At 46.6% G+C, this 15,146-nt stretch overlaps 1 protein-coding gene across 1 annotated transcript in view; it reads left to right on the plus strand.

Annotated features, from left to right (window-relative positions):
* The window catches only part of DYNC1H1 (dynein cytoplasmic 1 heavy chain 1), a 1,654,074-nt gene that overhangs the window by 70,322 nt on the left and 1,568,606 nt on the right, over positions 1 to 15,146 (plus strand). The window contains exons 6-8 of the mRNA XM_086937823.1: positions 3,221 to 3,492; positions 3,577 to 3,804; positions 4,860 to 5,936. Of these exons, the coding sequence (XP_086793949.1) occupies positions 3,221 to 3,492; positions 3,577 to 3,804; positions 4,860 to 5,936 (1,577 nt within the window). The remainder of the gene's footprint in view (positions 1 to 3,220; positions 3,493 to 3,576; positions 3,805 to 4,859; positions 5,937 to 15,146) is intronic.

Below are 15,146 nucleotides of genomic sequence, written 5' to 3' on the forward strand. Positions count from 1 at the left end.
GGATCAGCTTGATCTTGTCATGAAAGAAGCTGGCCAGTGCGGTCACCCACGGTTCCGAGAACTCGTGCTGAGATGCAATAGCTTTGGGCGACATAAACTCCTTCACGATCGCGAAGATCTCCTTACAGGAGCTAGAGGCTGACTCTATTCGAGCCGCGAAATAGTGCCGTTTTTCTCGCCGAATGTCAGCATGATAGGCTTTAATAGCTAACTTGTAATCAGTCTTAGCCACATCCTCGTACCTATGGCGCCACCGTCTTTCCGCACTCTTACAGGCACGTCTGGACGAAGCCAGGGCCTCAGTAAACCAGGGTGCAGATGACCGCCTAGGAATTTTACGAGGAGAGGATTCAGGAGCAAGTTCATTTAGGCGCTCCCTGATCCAATCTTGCAACTGAACAAGGTCAGACTCCAAGTTTCCAGACAGCCGGCAAGGGTAATCACGGCAAGCCTGTCCCAAATCTTCAAGAGAGACCTTATGATAGGCTCGATGGGACTGCCCCGATGGACAAGTGGCGGCACACACGGGCTTACCAACCCCGACAATCTGAAAAGATATCAGAAAGTGATCTGACCCCGTCCCCCAGAGATGTCCGATTAAAACCAGATACAGTATCAGATGACAGGCTTGTAAGAGTTCCCTTGTGCCTGCACCTTGACTCATCCTTGGAAGCAACTATTAACTTTGAAACAGATAATCAGAGGGTCCGAGACAAGCGGCTGAAGTCGTCAGTCAGTCAAGGGGGAGGGAGAGCAGAGCGAGTGGGGTGGAGGAGGGGGGGGAGAGACAGGAGAATTAAAGCAAAACCAGCGCAGGGCTCGTTAAAGGGCGCCGCGCTGATAAAGCCTGCCATTTTCCCCGCAGACCAGAGCCAGCCCACGGCTCTGGCAGAGATGAGGAGCAGGGCAGGCACATACAGTAGTGCATCCTGATCTAAGGCAGTCTGCAGAATAACCCTGCCTCTCCATCTGCTTGGCTTTGCTGTGAGGCAGGCCAGGCTGGAACACGTGACTGATTGAGAGGAAGAGCACAGAATGTGGGACAGCTGGAAATACACAACCATAAAAGTGAAACCAGCACATCGCTTGTAAAAGGGGCGCAGCACTGATCAAGTATGTCAAACATTATTAAAAATAGGCTGGGTTGGGGGTGGGACGGAAGTGCAGAGAACAGAGCAGGCTCCCTCCAAACGCCTCTGAGCAGGATACAAATGCTATGTTAACTAGGAAGCAGAAAGTGTGCCTGGAACAGTGGTAGGAGAATCTCATTTAAGAAAATAGTGCTGACAGGTCGTAAATGAAAGAGACTGAGAAACAACACATGTAAAAGGGCCAGTCCTCATGGGAGGTAACAATAGAAGACAGAGAGGTACGAACAAATAAAAAAACATTTACAAAGGACAGTGACAGCAGCCAATTAAAAAGATGGGTGGAGCTTCAAGTCCATACCTCAATACAGCATGTCTCGAAGAGACCGCGCAAGCGCTGCCTAGGCGAGACCTAAAAAGGACGAAGACGACGCTGTGCAGAAGAAGACTGAAGGCGCCTGCTGACTTGGTCCCAGCCTGTCTGCAGCTCTTGAAGAGCCTGCGAAGAAACACTTGTCCAGCAGTCAGTGACCTCCACTACCCCTGGGAGGACTGACTGCCTGCCTTCCTTCAAAGAAGACCAGAACTCACAAGGACAACGGCTCTGGCCACAAGAAGAAAACACCAAGGTATTTGGTGCCCTCTGGATCCAAGAACCCAGACCACTCTGTACCAACATCTCAGGCCTGTGTCCAGATATCCCACCGATCGTGAAAAGGTTCCACAGCGTTCCTGAGTCCAAGTTCAGTGTTGGCTGACCCCTCCTGGACTCCACGACGACACCTGCAGTGTGAATCCAAGGACTCCCCTGACAGCGACTGGCTTCGGTACAAAAAACCGACGTCAAGACACCCATGTACCCGAAGCCCCTGGGCCTTTGGGAGCTCGACCGACTGTGTCCCTACGGTTTAAAGCATCTTCCCTTACCTCTGCTGTCGCTGGTCTCCTGTGTCTAGCCTCCAGTTTGTCGCCTGCAGCCTGTCTTTAAATCCAATTCCTCCTTTGATTTGCATTGGGCGCCCAATGCTGTGTTTGCACCCGGCCTCCCCAGTGCTGCTGCTGGTGGTGAATGTTTGGTGCTGCCTTGTGGCCCTCACCTGTGCTTGTCTAAAACCCCAAAGCTTGAGCGCTGCAACTGATTTACTTACCTGCAAGCCATGTGACTTAAAACACCCTCCCAGTCTCCATTGAGTAATATTGGGCCTGATGCTCAACTTTGACTTCTGCACCCGGCCTCCCCTATGCTGCTGGTGGTACAGTGTTTGTGCTTACCTGAAACTGGCCCTCTGCTGACCCTGCAACCTGGAGCCGTTAGTGGTATATGTACGTGTAAAACCGCATTATTGTTTTCCTCCATAGGTTAACATTGTAAAGGCTGAAAATAGCACTGTGTCCACTTTTGAAACCAAAAGAAATTATATTTAGAAACGTTCATACCTTTTGGCCTTAAAATAAATCTTGAGCCAAGCTTATTTTGATAGAATTGGCGTGGATGTCCTTTTTCAGTCGTGTGTCATTTATTGGTCTTGCACTCCTCTGTTTTAGGCCTAAGGCTGCCCACCCACACTACCGCAAATGGAGCACTTTTGGTTTGCATTGAGCCCTGTACACCTCTGGGCGATTCTCTTGACTCTGTGCATGTTATATACACCTAGTAGTATACCATATACAGAGCCAGCTTCCTACAGTCGCTTTGAGAAATCACCCCATATTAAAAGTAATGCTTTTTTGAGTTTTATTTTCTTAAATATAGGCCCATCTTCAGGACTGTGTTTGGGATGTTATGGGCAATTTTATTTGACATTGTACATATACTGAAGTTCAGGATGGTCTCTACTAGGGCACTGAATGTCTGATTAATCTAATTGCAGTGGAGTTGTGAGCTTCTTTGAGTGATAGGAATATTAGATTTAGAGTTTCCGACTTAAACCACTTCAACCTGCAAGGATTCGACAAAAGTATTGTATTTAATTATTGCTGTCTGTTGCTGGGCAGTAGGTCCCATTTGCGATAACAATACCACTCCTTATTAAAAAGCAGCATATTTACTTTTTATATTTGTTTGAGGAGGGCGTTTCATTTAGTGAACTATGTTCTAGATGTGTAATTCAATTATTTTTGCATCTGTCCAGGTCTCAAACAGGCTTTGGAGACTGTAAATGATTACAACCCTCTGATGAAGGACTTTCCTCTGAATGACCTCTTGTCCGCGACTGAGCTCGATAAGATCAGACTAGCACTAGTTGCAATTTTCACTCACTTAAGAAAAATCCGAAATACAAAGTACCCCATCCAGAGGGCGCTGCGACTGGTGGAGGCTATATCCAGAGACCTGAGCTCTCAGCTGCTGAAAGTGTTGGGCACCAGAAAACTAATGCATGTTGCCTACGAAGAATTTGAAAAGGTATTTATCGGTTATACTAAGTTATGCTGATTGTCATAATGTAAAGTTGGCTGAATGGTGTAACGCTAGTTGTATTTTGTCTAGGTTATGGTTGCGTGTTTTGAAGTCTTCCAGACTTGGGATGATGAATATGAAAAACTTCAAGTGCTCTTGCGGGATATCGTGAAGAGAAAAAGAGAGGAAAATTTAAAAATGGTCTGGCGTATCAATCCTGCACATCGGAAGCTGCAAGCTCGTCTTGATCAAATGCGTAAATTCAGACGACAACATGAACAGCTTCGAGCGGTGATTGTGAGAGTCCTTCGGCCACAGGTAAGTACCAATTTTATTTTATTTTTTTAAATGGAAGAGATTTCAGTAATCTTCTTCTTTACTAAAATTAGTTTGTATTCTGCATTTCTTATTTAACAGTGACTGCAGTGTGTGTGTGTGTGTGTGATGGAGTTGAGCAATTCTTGTGTAAGATTAGACAGTCTTTTGAAGCACAGGCTTGTTAATAGATTCAATGTTGAGGGCAGTTGAGATTCTGTTGTAACAGTTAGTTATACTTATACCATATGTCACTGGCCGCTACCAAGAGGACTTTCCAAAGCTCTTTTTGAACTCTGAAATGCTTGAAAAATTAAATCTGGAGTCAATATGACGTTGCCTCACTAACAAAAACACCATGCCAAATATAATGTGGTTAATGATCAGCTCTATGACTCATAGCCCTGAATATTGGGAGTTTTCAATTTACTTTTTTTCAAACAAATGTTCCCCTTCATGTCAAACTACATAGTGGACTGTTTCATAAAAGTGATTCACATGGTACAGTACTTGTGGTCAGTATAAAGTATTTTTTACATTTGCAGTCTGATAAGACCTGGGAATTCCACTGACTGTAGTTAACCATTAAAACTAGTGTCTTGTAGATGGGATCTCTTTTCTAGCTGATGGTGTTTACACCTGTTGTCTGAAAGTGGAGTTGCAGAAATTGGTTTGGAGATACAGTGTGCACTTCAACAGTAATCACTATGGAGTTGTGTTGGGGCACTTCCTCTATCTAGAAATTCTGTTTTTGTCCCAGTTTTCGGTGCAATATCACCTTCATTGAAGTCTGGACACGTCCATGTTATTACTTGCAGGGGTTTTACAAAACTGTGGAGGTTTTAGCCTTTGTCTTTTACTGAATACATAAACTACAGGACTTTGCATCATTTGACCGTTTAATTCCATTTTTATGACTTTTTGAAATTGCCAATCTTGTGCTGAAACCTTTAAAACAAAACCTATTTAAATGTGTTAATTTTACAACTTGGTTTTTTGGATATCTGTACTTTAATGAAGAGCCCTGTTTTTATTTTTTATCATATGTGTTTTTATAGGTCACTGCTGTTGCTCAGCAGAATCAGGGGGAAGTGCCTGAACCCCAGGATATGAAAGTAGCTGAAGTACTTTTTGATGCTGCTGATGCCAATGCGATTGAAGAGGTAAACCTAGCGTATGAGAATGTCAAAGAAGTTGACGGTTTGGATGTCTCTAAGGAAGGGACAGAGGCCTGGGAAGCTGCTCTGAAGAGGTATGATGAACGAATTGACCGAGTTGAAACACGAATAACTGCTCGCCTTCGAGACCAGCTTGGAACAGCCAAGAATGCCAATGAAATGTTTAGGATTTTCTCCAGATTTAATGCACTTTTTGTAAGACCTCACATTCGAGGTGCAATCCGTGAATACCAAACACAACTGATCCAGCGGGTGAAAGATGATATTGAATCTCTGCATGATAAGTTTAAAGTTCAGTACCCACAGAGTCAGGCATGTAAAATGAGCCATGTGCGTGACTTGCCACCCGTCTCTGGCTCGATTATCTGGGCAAAACAGATTGACCGACAGCTAACTGCCTACATGAAGCGTGTTGAAGATGTCCTTGGCAAAGGATGGGAGAATCATGTTGAAGGCCAAAAGCTGAAACAGGATGGGGACAGCTTCCGCATGAAGCTTAATACACAAGAAATATTTGATGACTGGGCTAGAAAAGTGCAACAGCGCAATCTTGGGGTTTCTGGTCGCATCTTTGCCATCGAAAGCACACGTACAAGAGGACGAACTGGAAATGTGCTGAAGCTGAAAGTCAATTTCCTGCCTGAGATCATTACTCTTTCAAAAGAAGTTCGTAACCTCAAATGGCTTGGATTCCGTGTTCCACTTGCAATTGTGAACAAAGCTCACCAAGCAAATCAGCTCTACCCGTTTGCAATTTCCTTAATTGAAAGTGTTCGTACTTATGAACGGACTTGTGAGAAGGTGGAAGAGCGCAACACAATTTGTTTGTTGGTAGCTGGACTCAAAAAAGAAGTGCAGGCTTTAATTGGAGAAGGAATTGCCTTGGTGTGGGAGTCCTACAAACTTGATCCTTATGTACAGCGCCTTGCAGAGACTGTTTTCAATTTCCAGGAAAAGGTTTGTCAATGTATTTATATTCTTTTTTCTGATGTCAGTTCAATCTTTATTTTTGTCGTACAACCATTAAAGTGCACAGCAATAACTACATACAGTACATGAAAATATAACAACCATAATAAATACACCATGAAAGTGCGTAACAATAAATACAGTACATAAGAATAACCGTTTCAGCATTTATTAAAATTCCATCGCTTGGCTCCGGCCATGCACAGTAAATAAAAAACAATCAACCATTAAAAAAATAGTCAGAATTGTACATCCAGAACAGCATGATAAAAACTCCTGGAAATAAAATCATGTCTGTAATATACTGTCATATCCATAAAGTGCTGAGTGCCTAAAATAATCACACAATCCTAGATAGGAATTCCTGCAATAACATTTGCTTTGTCCTAGCCATGATTACAACTCTGGTAGAACAGGAACCTCTCCAGCAACCTGGGACATAAACTTCTGATGCCTGAACCAGGCGCTCCTCAAAGAACCTACTTACAACAAAGACAATAGATGTTGTAGCATCGGATTTAATATCCTCAATGCAGACCCATAGCATCTGATTCCCAAATTACAGCAAACGGGGCGAATCCATTTTTTTATAAGAAAGTAATATTCAGTACAGAACAATAAAATATGTTCAACAGTCTCCAGGACATAGCCACAAGCTGGGCACATAGTTGAGTCTGAATTGGTGACCCATGTGTTGAATGACCTTATGAGTGTAAGCAACCTAATCCGAATCTCACGTAGAGACTTTTTGCCACGGGTGGTGAAATCAGATCATAAAAGGGTTCAAACTTATGGAAAAACTTTGGTTAGATGCCCCACATTTCTGCTTGTAAACTACCGTTCTTTCACAAAGGTCCGATACTTAGCTTTCACAGTGGCTATATCTTTTTTACTAATGCACTCCGGGCATTCCCAGAGATGGATCAGCCCCAGTGATCTGCACCAAAGTTTAACATGGAGTAGCTAATGAATCAGTTCGTCACCACTTACATTAAAAACTTCTTTTAAGGATTCACAATATTCTCCTAACTCCGGGGTAGACCATATTCGTAGCCAGTAGATCAATGGTTTTATTGTGGCCACAGCTCCAATCTCCTTTTGCCCTAGGTCAAAAAACATTGAAGACAACGGAGTACTAGCTGGGACAGAAACAAGGGATCTGGCAAATACATTTTCCCTCGCCACTAATTTGTGCATGTCAACAGGACCCCATAAAGTGCAGCATTTTGAGCTTTCATCCTGTAAACTTACAGGGTGGGGGTAGACGACCGGGACCAAGACTGTTTATGAAATTGGGGTATGGATTTGGATTTATAACAAAGTTAAATAACTTTTCTCAAGTTGGAAATCCCAGCCCAGGGTTTCAGTTAACCTTACTTCGAGGTAGTCTAACTTTGTACCCCTCTCGAAGGGTTTTCCCAGCTATCTTCACTGGTCTCCTGTTGTCCTTGCTCTTACCAAATACTATGGACTTGTTTTTTCCACATTTTAATTCCAGACCCCTGATCTTCTAGAAGGCTGGGAAATTGTCAGTTAGCTTCTGTAGTCCCGTTGGGGTCCTGGAAATAAGTAGTGAGTCCTCAGCAAACAGCAGGATTAGTGTTGTATTACCGTTTAACAATGGAGAATCATTTTCACAATCCTGCAGTTCGTTGACTACCACCTTTATATGAAGGGAGAACAGTGTAGGTTTGAGCACGCAACCTTGGCGTACCCCACACCGGATGGGGGTTTTGGTAGTTAATTCCCCGGATTGCCCCCATCTAACCTGCACATAATTACCCTTGTGCAGCCTCACAAGCAAATTTACCAGGTATGCCAGGGCTTCCATCGCTATTAAGACTTGCCATAGCATTTCCGGGGGCACAGGGTCAAATGCGGCTTGGAGGTCAACAAAGGCTACATACAATTCTTGCTTGTTTAGTAGCATGTATTTCCAAATGAGTAAAATAAACCTGAACACCTGGTCACATGTGCTGGTTTTAGTACAAAATCCTACTTGGTAAGGTGAAAGGAACTTATTGTCATCTTTCCAAGTTAGTAGTGTGTCCAAACCTTGTCTGGCAAAGATATTTTGCGTTATCTATTAAACTGATCAGTCTATAGTTCGATGGAGTAGAGGCATCGCCTTTCTTGTGTATAGTTATTATTTACGCCCCTCTCCAGGTTTCTGGTATTTCTCCCCCCATCAGCAACTGCGTTAGACAAAACATTTATGTAGGGTACCCAGGCTAATGGCTTTGACTTGTACAAGTCACTCAGTATCTTGTCAGGCCGAGGGGGTTTCGCTGTTTCCATTCTATCGATGGTCCTACGAGTATCATCCAGGCTAAAAAGGATCCTCTACTGCCATCAACACTCGTTGACTCTCTAAATTCACTGTTGGACAACTTATCAATACCACCCACAGGGAGGATCAATCAATCAATCAATCAAAGACATTTATAGAGCGCACTACCTACCCGTAGGGTCTCGAGGCGCTTTTGGGGGGGTGCCACTACTGCTCGAACAGCCAGGTCTTGAGCTTCTTCCTGAAGGAGAGGTGGTCTTGGGTCAGGCGCAGGTCGGCCGGGAGGGAGTTCCAGGTCTTGGCGGCCAGGTAGGAGAAGGACCTTCCTCCTGTAGTGGCTCTGCGGATGCGTGGGACGGCGGCGAGGGCGTGGCTGGCGGATCGGAGGTGGCGTTTGGGAGCGTAGAAGTTGATTCGGTTGTTGAGGTAGCTCGGGCCTTGGTCGTGGAGAGCTTTGTGTGCGTGGGTAAGGAGGCGGAAGGTGATTCTCTTGTTGACCGTGAGCCAGTGCAGGTCTCTTAGGTGTCCGGAGATGTGGCTGTGTCGTGGGATGTCGAGGATGAGTCTGGCTGAGGCGTTCTGGATGCGCTGGAGTCTCTTCTGGATCTTGGCGGTGGTTCCGGCGTAGAGTGCGTTGCCGTAGTCCAGTCGGCTGGTGATGAGGGCCTGGGTGACGGTCTTCCTGGTCTCTGTGGGGATCCACCAGAAGATCTTCCGAAGCATGCGCAGGATGTTGAAGCACGACGAGGAGACGGCGTTGACTTGCCTGGTCATGGAGAGGGAGGAGTCCAAGATGAAACCCAGGTTGCGTGCGTGGTCCGTCGGTTTGGGTGCGGTGCCCAGGGCGGGGGGCCACCAGGAGTCGTCCCAGGCGGAGGGCGAGGAGCCCAGGATGAGGACCTCCGTCTTATCTGTGTTCAGCTTCAGGCGGCTCGTCGTCATCCACTCGGCTACCTCTCTCATCCCTTCGTGCAGGTTGGCTCTGGCGGCGGCGGGGTCGTTGGTCAGGGAGAGGATCAGCTGGTTGTCGTCGGCGTAGGAGATTATGTTGAGGTTGTGTTGGCGTGCGATGGCCGCGAGGGGGCTCATGTAGACGTTGAAGAGAGTCGGGCTCAGTGAGGATCCTTGAGGGACGCCGCAGATGACTTTGGTGGCCTCCCTTTTATCATAGAGCATGGTTAAAAAAGCCTACCCACTAGCAGGGTTGGATGAAATAATCAGGTGTAGTGACTCCGTCCAGACTCCCATGTGCTATAATGTACCAGAATGTGCTTTTGTCATTGCACCTGGCAGTGGCCATTAGATTGTGCCAGCTATCAGCCCAATCACATGTGGCCTTTGTTAGGGGTGTTTTATACTGGTTACCTGCTTGGGCAACAGCCGAGGGATCACCCTCCTGAATGACCATTCTTAAGTTAAGGTTTGCCTGTTTGCACTCTTGCTTAAACCAGGCACATTTCTTCCCCTCCATGGGTTTCTTCTCGGATCATTGTGATGAGAATACACATGTCAATTCCTCGAAAAAACCTCAGTGGGCTGTTGATGTTTGATCAGGTGATAAAGTAGCTGTTTCAAAGTTGGGAAAATGGTGCATAAACGGTTCATAAATCTTTGCTTGGAATTTGCTACCTTTCTGGATTCTAGGCCAGGAAACTCTTCTGAGGTTGCTAGCTACTAAGGGTTCTTGGTATGTTGTGTGCTACCAGACAAACCCCTGCTAAGGGTAGTGCCTTCCATGGAGAAAAGGAGAGGATTGTAGGCACTGTCTCGCCGAATCTGGCATTCACCAGGAAATAGTTGATGATCTAGGACCTCTCTTAAAGGTGGCCTGCCTGTCTGGGTCTGAACGTGTCCTGCCATTGTATGCCCTTAGACTCCTCCCCACCACCAGGTAAATAAGCTGGAAGGACAACATTAGTGTTGCGTGAGCCTCCTGCTTTGTTCGTTAGGTTAGGGATTCCCCAGAACTCCTCTTCATCCTCAATTGGAAAGTTGAGTAATGGGGAAGGTTTGAGCGTGGAATTAAAATCCCCAGCTACCAGCACCCTAGTCTGTGGCTGGTAGGTACCTGCCAAATCATCAAGCATAGATAAAGTGGGCGAGTCATTCCCTGAGGATACAAACCTAACATAGACATTAAAGATTGTTAAGACTAACCCCAACAGAAAAGTAACTTGAATCCCCATTCGGTCTGGTGATATAATTTGCAGCTATTTATGGGCACATGCGATAGAATATTTCACAAAAATTGTAGACCACCACTTGCCCTCCCTGCATTCCTTTGGGCTAGTGCTGGAGTGCTATAAGTGGTATAATCACTAATGAATACCCTATCAGTAGCCCAGGTCTCCTGGAAGATACTGATTCCATTATCCTTAATAAACGTAAGCCACCCGGGGTCGGAGAGTTTAGGGTAGATCCCAAACAGATTCTAATTTATAAGAAACAAGCTAGAATTCAGAGCAAGATCTTCCACTTTGGTACTAGTAAAGACCTCTATCTCAGATTTTTCGGCAGCAGCACAATTCGCTACAGTGTTACTTACTCCGCACTTAAAATTATTCGGCAACCCCGTATTAAGCAAGTCTCCAATATCAGGAGTAATATCTTCGCTATTGGCATTCGCTGTGAGCGGAGAAGTAACTGTAACCGCTCCAGTTGGATTAAAACAGGATGTTCCATAAGAGTTACCAAGATCAGAATCAGCGGCTAGGTTATTCTCTGCATTGTATGAAGATAAGACACACGCCTAGTTTGCAGAGCTACGCCCTCAGATATTACGTGAATCGAAAGGGAAGCAGTTCAGGAAGGTACCCATGTCTGTCCCCATCCTCCTCATAAAACCCCATTGAGCAGGTCACTTTCCGATCTGCAGTATTTAAACTGAATGCTTGAGTTATTCCGTGAGCAGCACCTAGCATCAAGTGCAACCAGATTGTCACCCATCCTCCCATCCCTAAATGTCCGCTCGATCACATCATAAAGTGGATTAGTGGTTGAACACCTCAGTGCACTAAGAATGTCTTCTCAGATCACTGACCGACTACCCCAGACATATCTCATCTAATGTGTTACCTTATTGATGACCGGATCCTCCAACTCGTGCCTACCAAGTGAGGAACGGAGTATAAGGACATTTACCATTAGAATTCTATTTACAGCAGAATTATACATCCCATTGCACCTCCTGTTCTAGTATGTAGTAGACCTGCCACTCCACCACTCTTCGATCCCATCATGTCTGTTGCTCCCACTTTCGGTTGCGGGATATAGTGGCCTGACATAATCTTTGTGTGAAATTAGGTTTGGGCGTATTCCCAGCCCCTCTCAAATAACTAAGTCAGTTTTTAGGGATTTTGTGGCTGGAATAGATAGTAATAGGATGGAATTGATGTTCTTGAACCACTGACTTGCCAACGGAAAGTGAAGGTAGTGGCAGTGGAGGGTGACTGACCATCAACCTGCACATCAGGTTCCCCTATATTTGCACTTTTAATCGGCTGAAGTGCTTTACTGTTAGCAACTGATGAATAATGGTTTTTAATTCTCTCACCTCAGCCTTAAGTCCCATTATCAGAGGAATACAATCAGTAACAGAAGGGGTAGAAGCAACTGCTACACAAGTAGGTGGATAGCTAATACTAGTACTATGCAGTGACGCTTCATCTGTTAACTCAAGCAAAGGTATAAAAAACTATTTCTGAATGGAAAAACATCACCACCAAAGGGTGTTATTACAGTGGGACAGAATTTTTATTCAGAACTTAATTTGGCTGTATAGCCTCGGGCAAGTTTTAGATTTCATAAACCTATTCAGAATTCTAGTTTGAAACCGATCTAAACCTGCAGATTTAAGAGTTTCCTTTATAGGGCACAGCAGCTGGGTGCTGAACGATAACCAGGTTTAGCAATTCCTCACACTTGCCCTGTAGGTCATCCATCCGATCAATGACAGTTCTCTTCCAGGGGATCCTCATCAATAGTCATAAGCATTAGAATATTCCCGCCCATGCGCGGGACCCCGGAAACAATATATTATATGTGCCCCACATATACATATACATATATAGATAAATATATATATATAAAAATAAGCAATTGCAGCCAAATAAAACAGTAGAGCTGGAATATGCTGTGAAGAATTTCCACCATACATGTGTATTAGCATTAGAAACATGATAAACAACACCAATGCTTGTTTAGAAACTGTTTTAATGCTTAGAAAGCAGCAGAAATTCTTATAACACACTGTAAGCATATACAGCTCCCAGGCTGCATTGCAAATACCCAGTCTAAAAAGACTGAAAAGCTAACCCTGTGGCTGCATGTACCAAAACTGACGCTGTGCCTTTAAGGCACCTCTGCCCCTAGCTTCCCATCATGCCTCAGGGGTTACAGTTAGGTCAGTTGTTCTTTCCGGCTCCTTCAGGAAGGACCCTGGATACACAGCTCCACATTTTTTCTGCCTTTTTCTTTTTTTTTTTTTTTTTTTATTTATTTATCAGAAAACAGCACATTACAATGCATACAGAGCCGTTCGCCTACATCCCATCACGGGCCGGCGGCAGGCCCGATCGTCATATCAATGAGGTGGGAGAATGTCAGTTGAGAATCACAAAAAAACAAAAATAAAATGAGCACTAATAGAGGAACAGTCCAGTGTATTAGCCAGTCGGCCTCGGCTCCAGAATAGTGATATCATCAATAACGTAACGTGCACTGTGCAAAGTTTAACATATCCAAAAATTTTACTTTTTCTCCCCCCCAACACGTCCCCCCAACCCCAACTTCCAACCCCCTACAACCGGTCCCCAGTCTGCGTGTTCCCTGAAAGTTACGCGTGGTCTAATGGAGCGACATGGCGTGTGGTGTGTAGCACGGCCTACCGAGTGCGCGGGCGCTCGCGCGGGGCTGCTATGTTGGGAGAGGTAGAAAGCCTACGGTGTTTGGTGATGCTGGCTATGGAAGGGCGCCGCTGCTGGAGTCATGGCGGGTCATAGGTCGCTGCGCCCCCCTGTTCCTCCCCCTCCCCCGATGCTGTGTCATCCTCAACCACCCTGGAGGCGAGATAGGTCCGATAGAGTTCCCAGAAGTTCTTGGGGCGACTTCGGGGAGGGAGGAGTTCGCTATACGCCTCCGCCTGCGTGTTGCAATACAGCATATCGCTGGCCCACCGCTTCAGAGTCGGGAGCGGGCCTCGCATCCAGCAAGACGCGACTACCCGTTTGGCTAGTAGCATGCCCATGCTGACCATTTTGCGCACCGGCGCCGGGACATTCCGCACGTAGCCCAGGAGGGCGAGGGCGGGATCTACGTCCAAATCCAGTTCTGCTATTCTGCTCAGTTCTGCAAATATTTCGGTCCAGTATCTCTGAACACCCGGGCACAGCCAGGCAACGTGTATAAAGTCCGCCACCGGGGCACGACATCTCTCGCAGCGGGGCGAATCGCGGAGGCGATATCGGTGTAGCCTTTCCGGCGTGTAGTACACTCGTTGTAGAAATTTAAAGTGAACCAGGCGGTGTCTCCCATTTAGCGAAATTCGCCTGGAGGCCGCGCAGCAATACGTCCACATTCCGTCGTCTATGTGCATCTCTAAATCGGTCTGCCAGGCCAGTCGCGCCCTTGTGTATTGCTGTGCCGTGTGCGCGTGTCCCATGCTGTAGAGTTTAGAAATAAGCTTCCTCGGAGATTCAGCGTGTATGACGTATTCTAGTTCTGGAATTTCAGGGGGTTCCTCCATGTCAGGGCCTAAGTGGTCCAGGAGAGCGCTGCGTACCCTGTGATATTGAAAGCGGTGTAGCATGGAGGGGGGATCGCGTCCCCGCACAAGCTGTTCCCACGTCTTCACCGTGCCGTTTTCAAATAGATCGCCCAGTGTGCGTACACCCAGCTCACCGAGAGCTCTGTGTACACCCGGTTCTGTCAGTGTAGGAAGCCATAGCGCCCATTGTGTCGGCATGCTAGGGGCGTACAGCAGTACCTTATCTTGCCTCTGCACTATGGTATGCCAAGCGTGGTTAGTAGAGCGGATGGAGTCCAGTACTCCGACTCTACGGTCGCCAGGGCTACAGATAGTCGCCGGGAGCGGAGTGGGGGCAGCGAATAGGCGTTCCAGAATCACATGCGGTATGTCCGGGTTGCCATGTATCCAGGTATGGAGATGGGAGGCCTGCGCGATCCTATAGTAACGTTCAAAGTCCGGGGCCGCCAACCCTCCCTGCTCGTATGGGAGTTGAAGTACCGTCCAGCGAATTCTAGGCTGTTTGCCGGCCCAGGCGAGTCTGATAAGTAGTCTGTTTAAGGTCGCAAAGAAAGCTTTAGAGAGGACGATCGGGAGATTATTGAAGAGGAACAAATATCTCGGGAGGGCTACCATCTTCATCAAGGCTATGCGGCCCATCAATGAAAGAGGGAGCTTGATCCAGAGCTCGACGTCATCCGCCAGTTTGCTATAGGCAACCCCGTAGTTCTCCCTCAGCACGACATCAGGGTCCGTGTGTATCCGTATGCCCAGATATCTGATCGGGTCTACGGACCACTGTAGGGGATATTCCATCTCGAAAGGTTCAGTCACAGGGGTCAGGGGGAATGCCACGGACTTTGGCCAGTTGACTTTCAGCCCCGAGAGGGCCCCAAATCGTACCACCTCCCTTAAGACCGATGAGAGATTATTCACTGGATCTCTAACGTACAACAGCGTGTCGTCCGCGTATGTGGAAATTCCGATTTTGTAGGTCGGATAGCTGATTGCCTCATAGGAGTGGTATTCCCGCATCGCGCAGGCCAGCGGCTCCGCTACCAGTGCGTACAGTAGCGGCGAGAGGGGGCAGCCCTGTCTCGTGCCCCTGCTCACCGCAAAGGCCTCCGAGACCACATCGCCCAGTCGAACTCTCGCGGTCGGCCGG

The sequence above is a fragment of the Lissotriton vulgaris genome, chromosome 9, assembly GCF_964263255.1.
Source record: "Lissotriton vulgaris chromosome 9, aLisVul1.2, whole genome shotgun sequence".
Classification (NCBI taxonomy): domain Eukaryota; kingdom Metazoa; phylum Chordata; class Amphibia; order Caudata; family Salamandridae; genus Lissotriton; species Lissotriton vulgaris.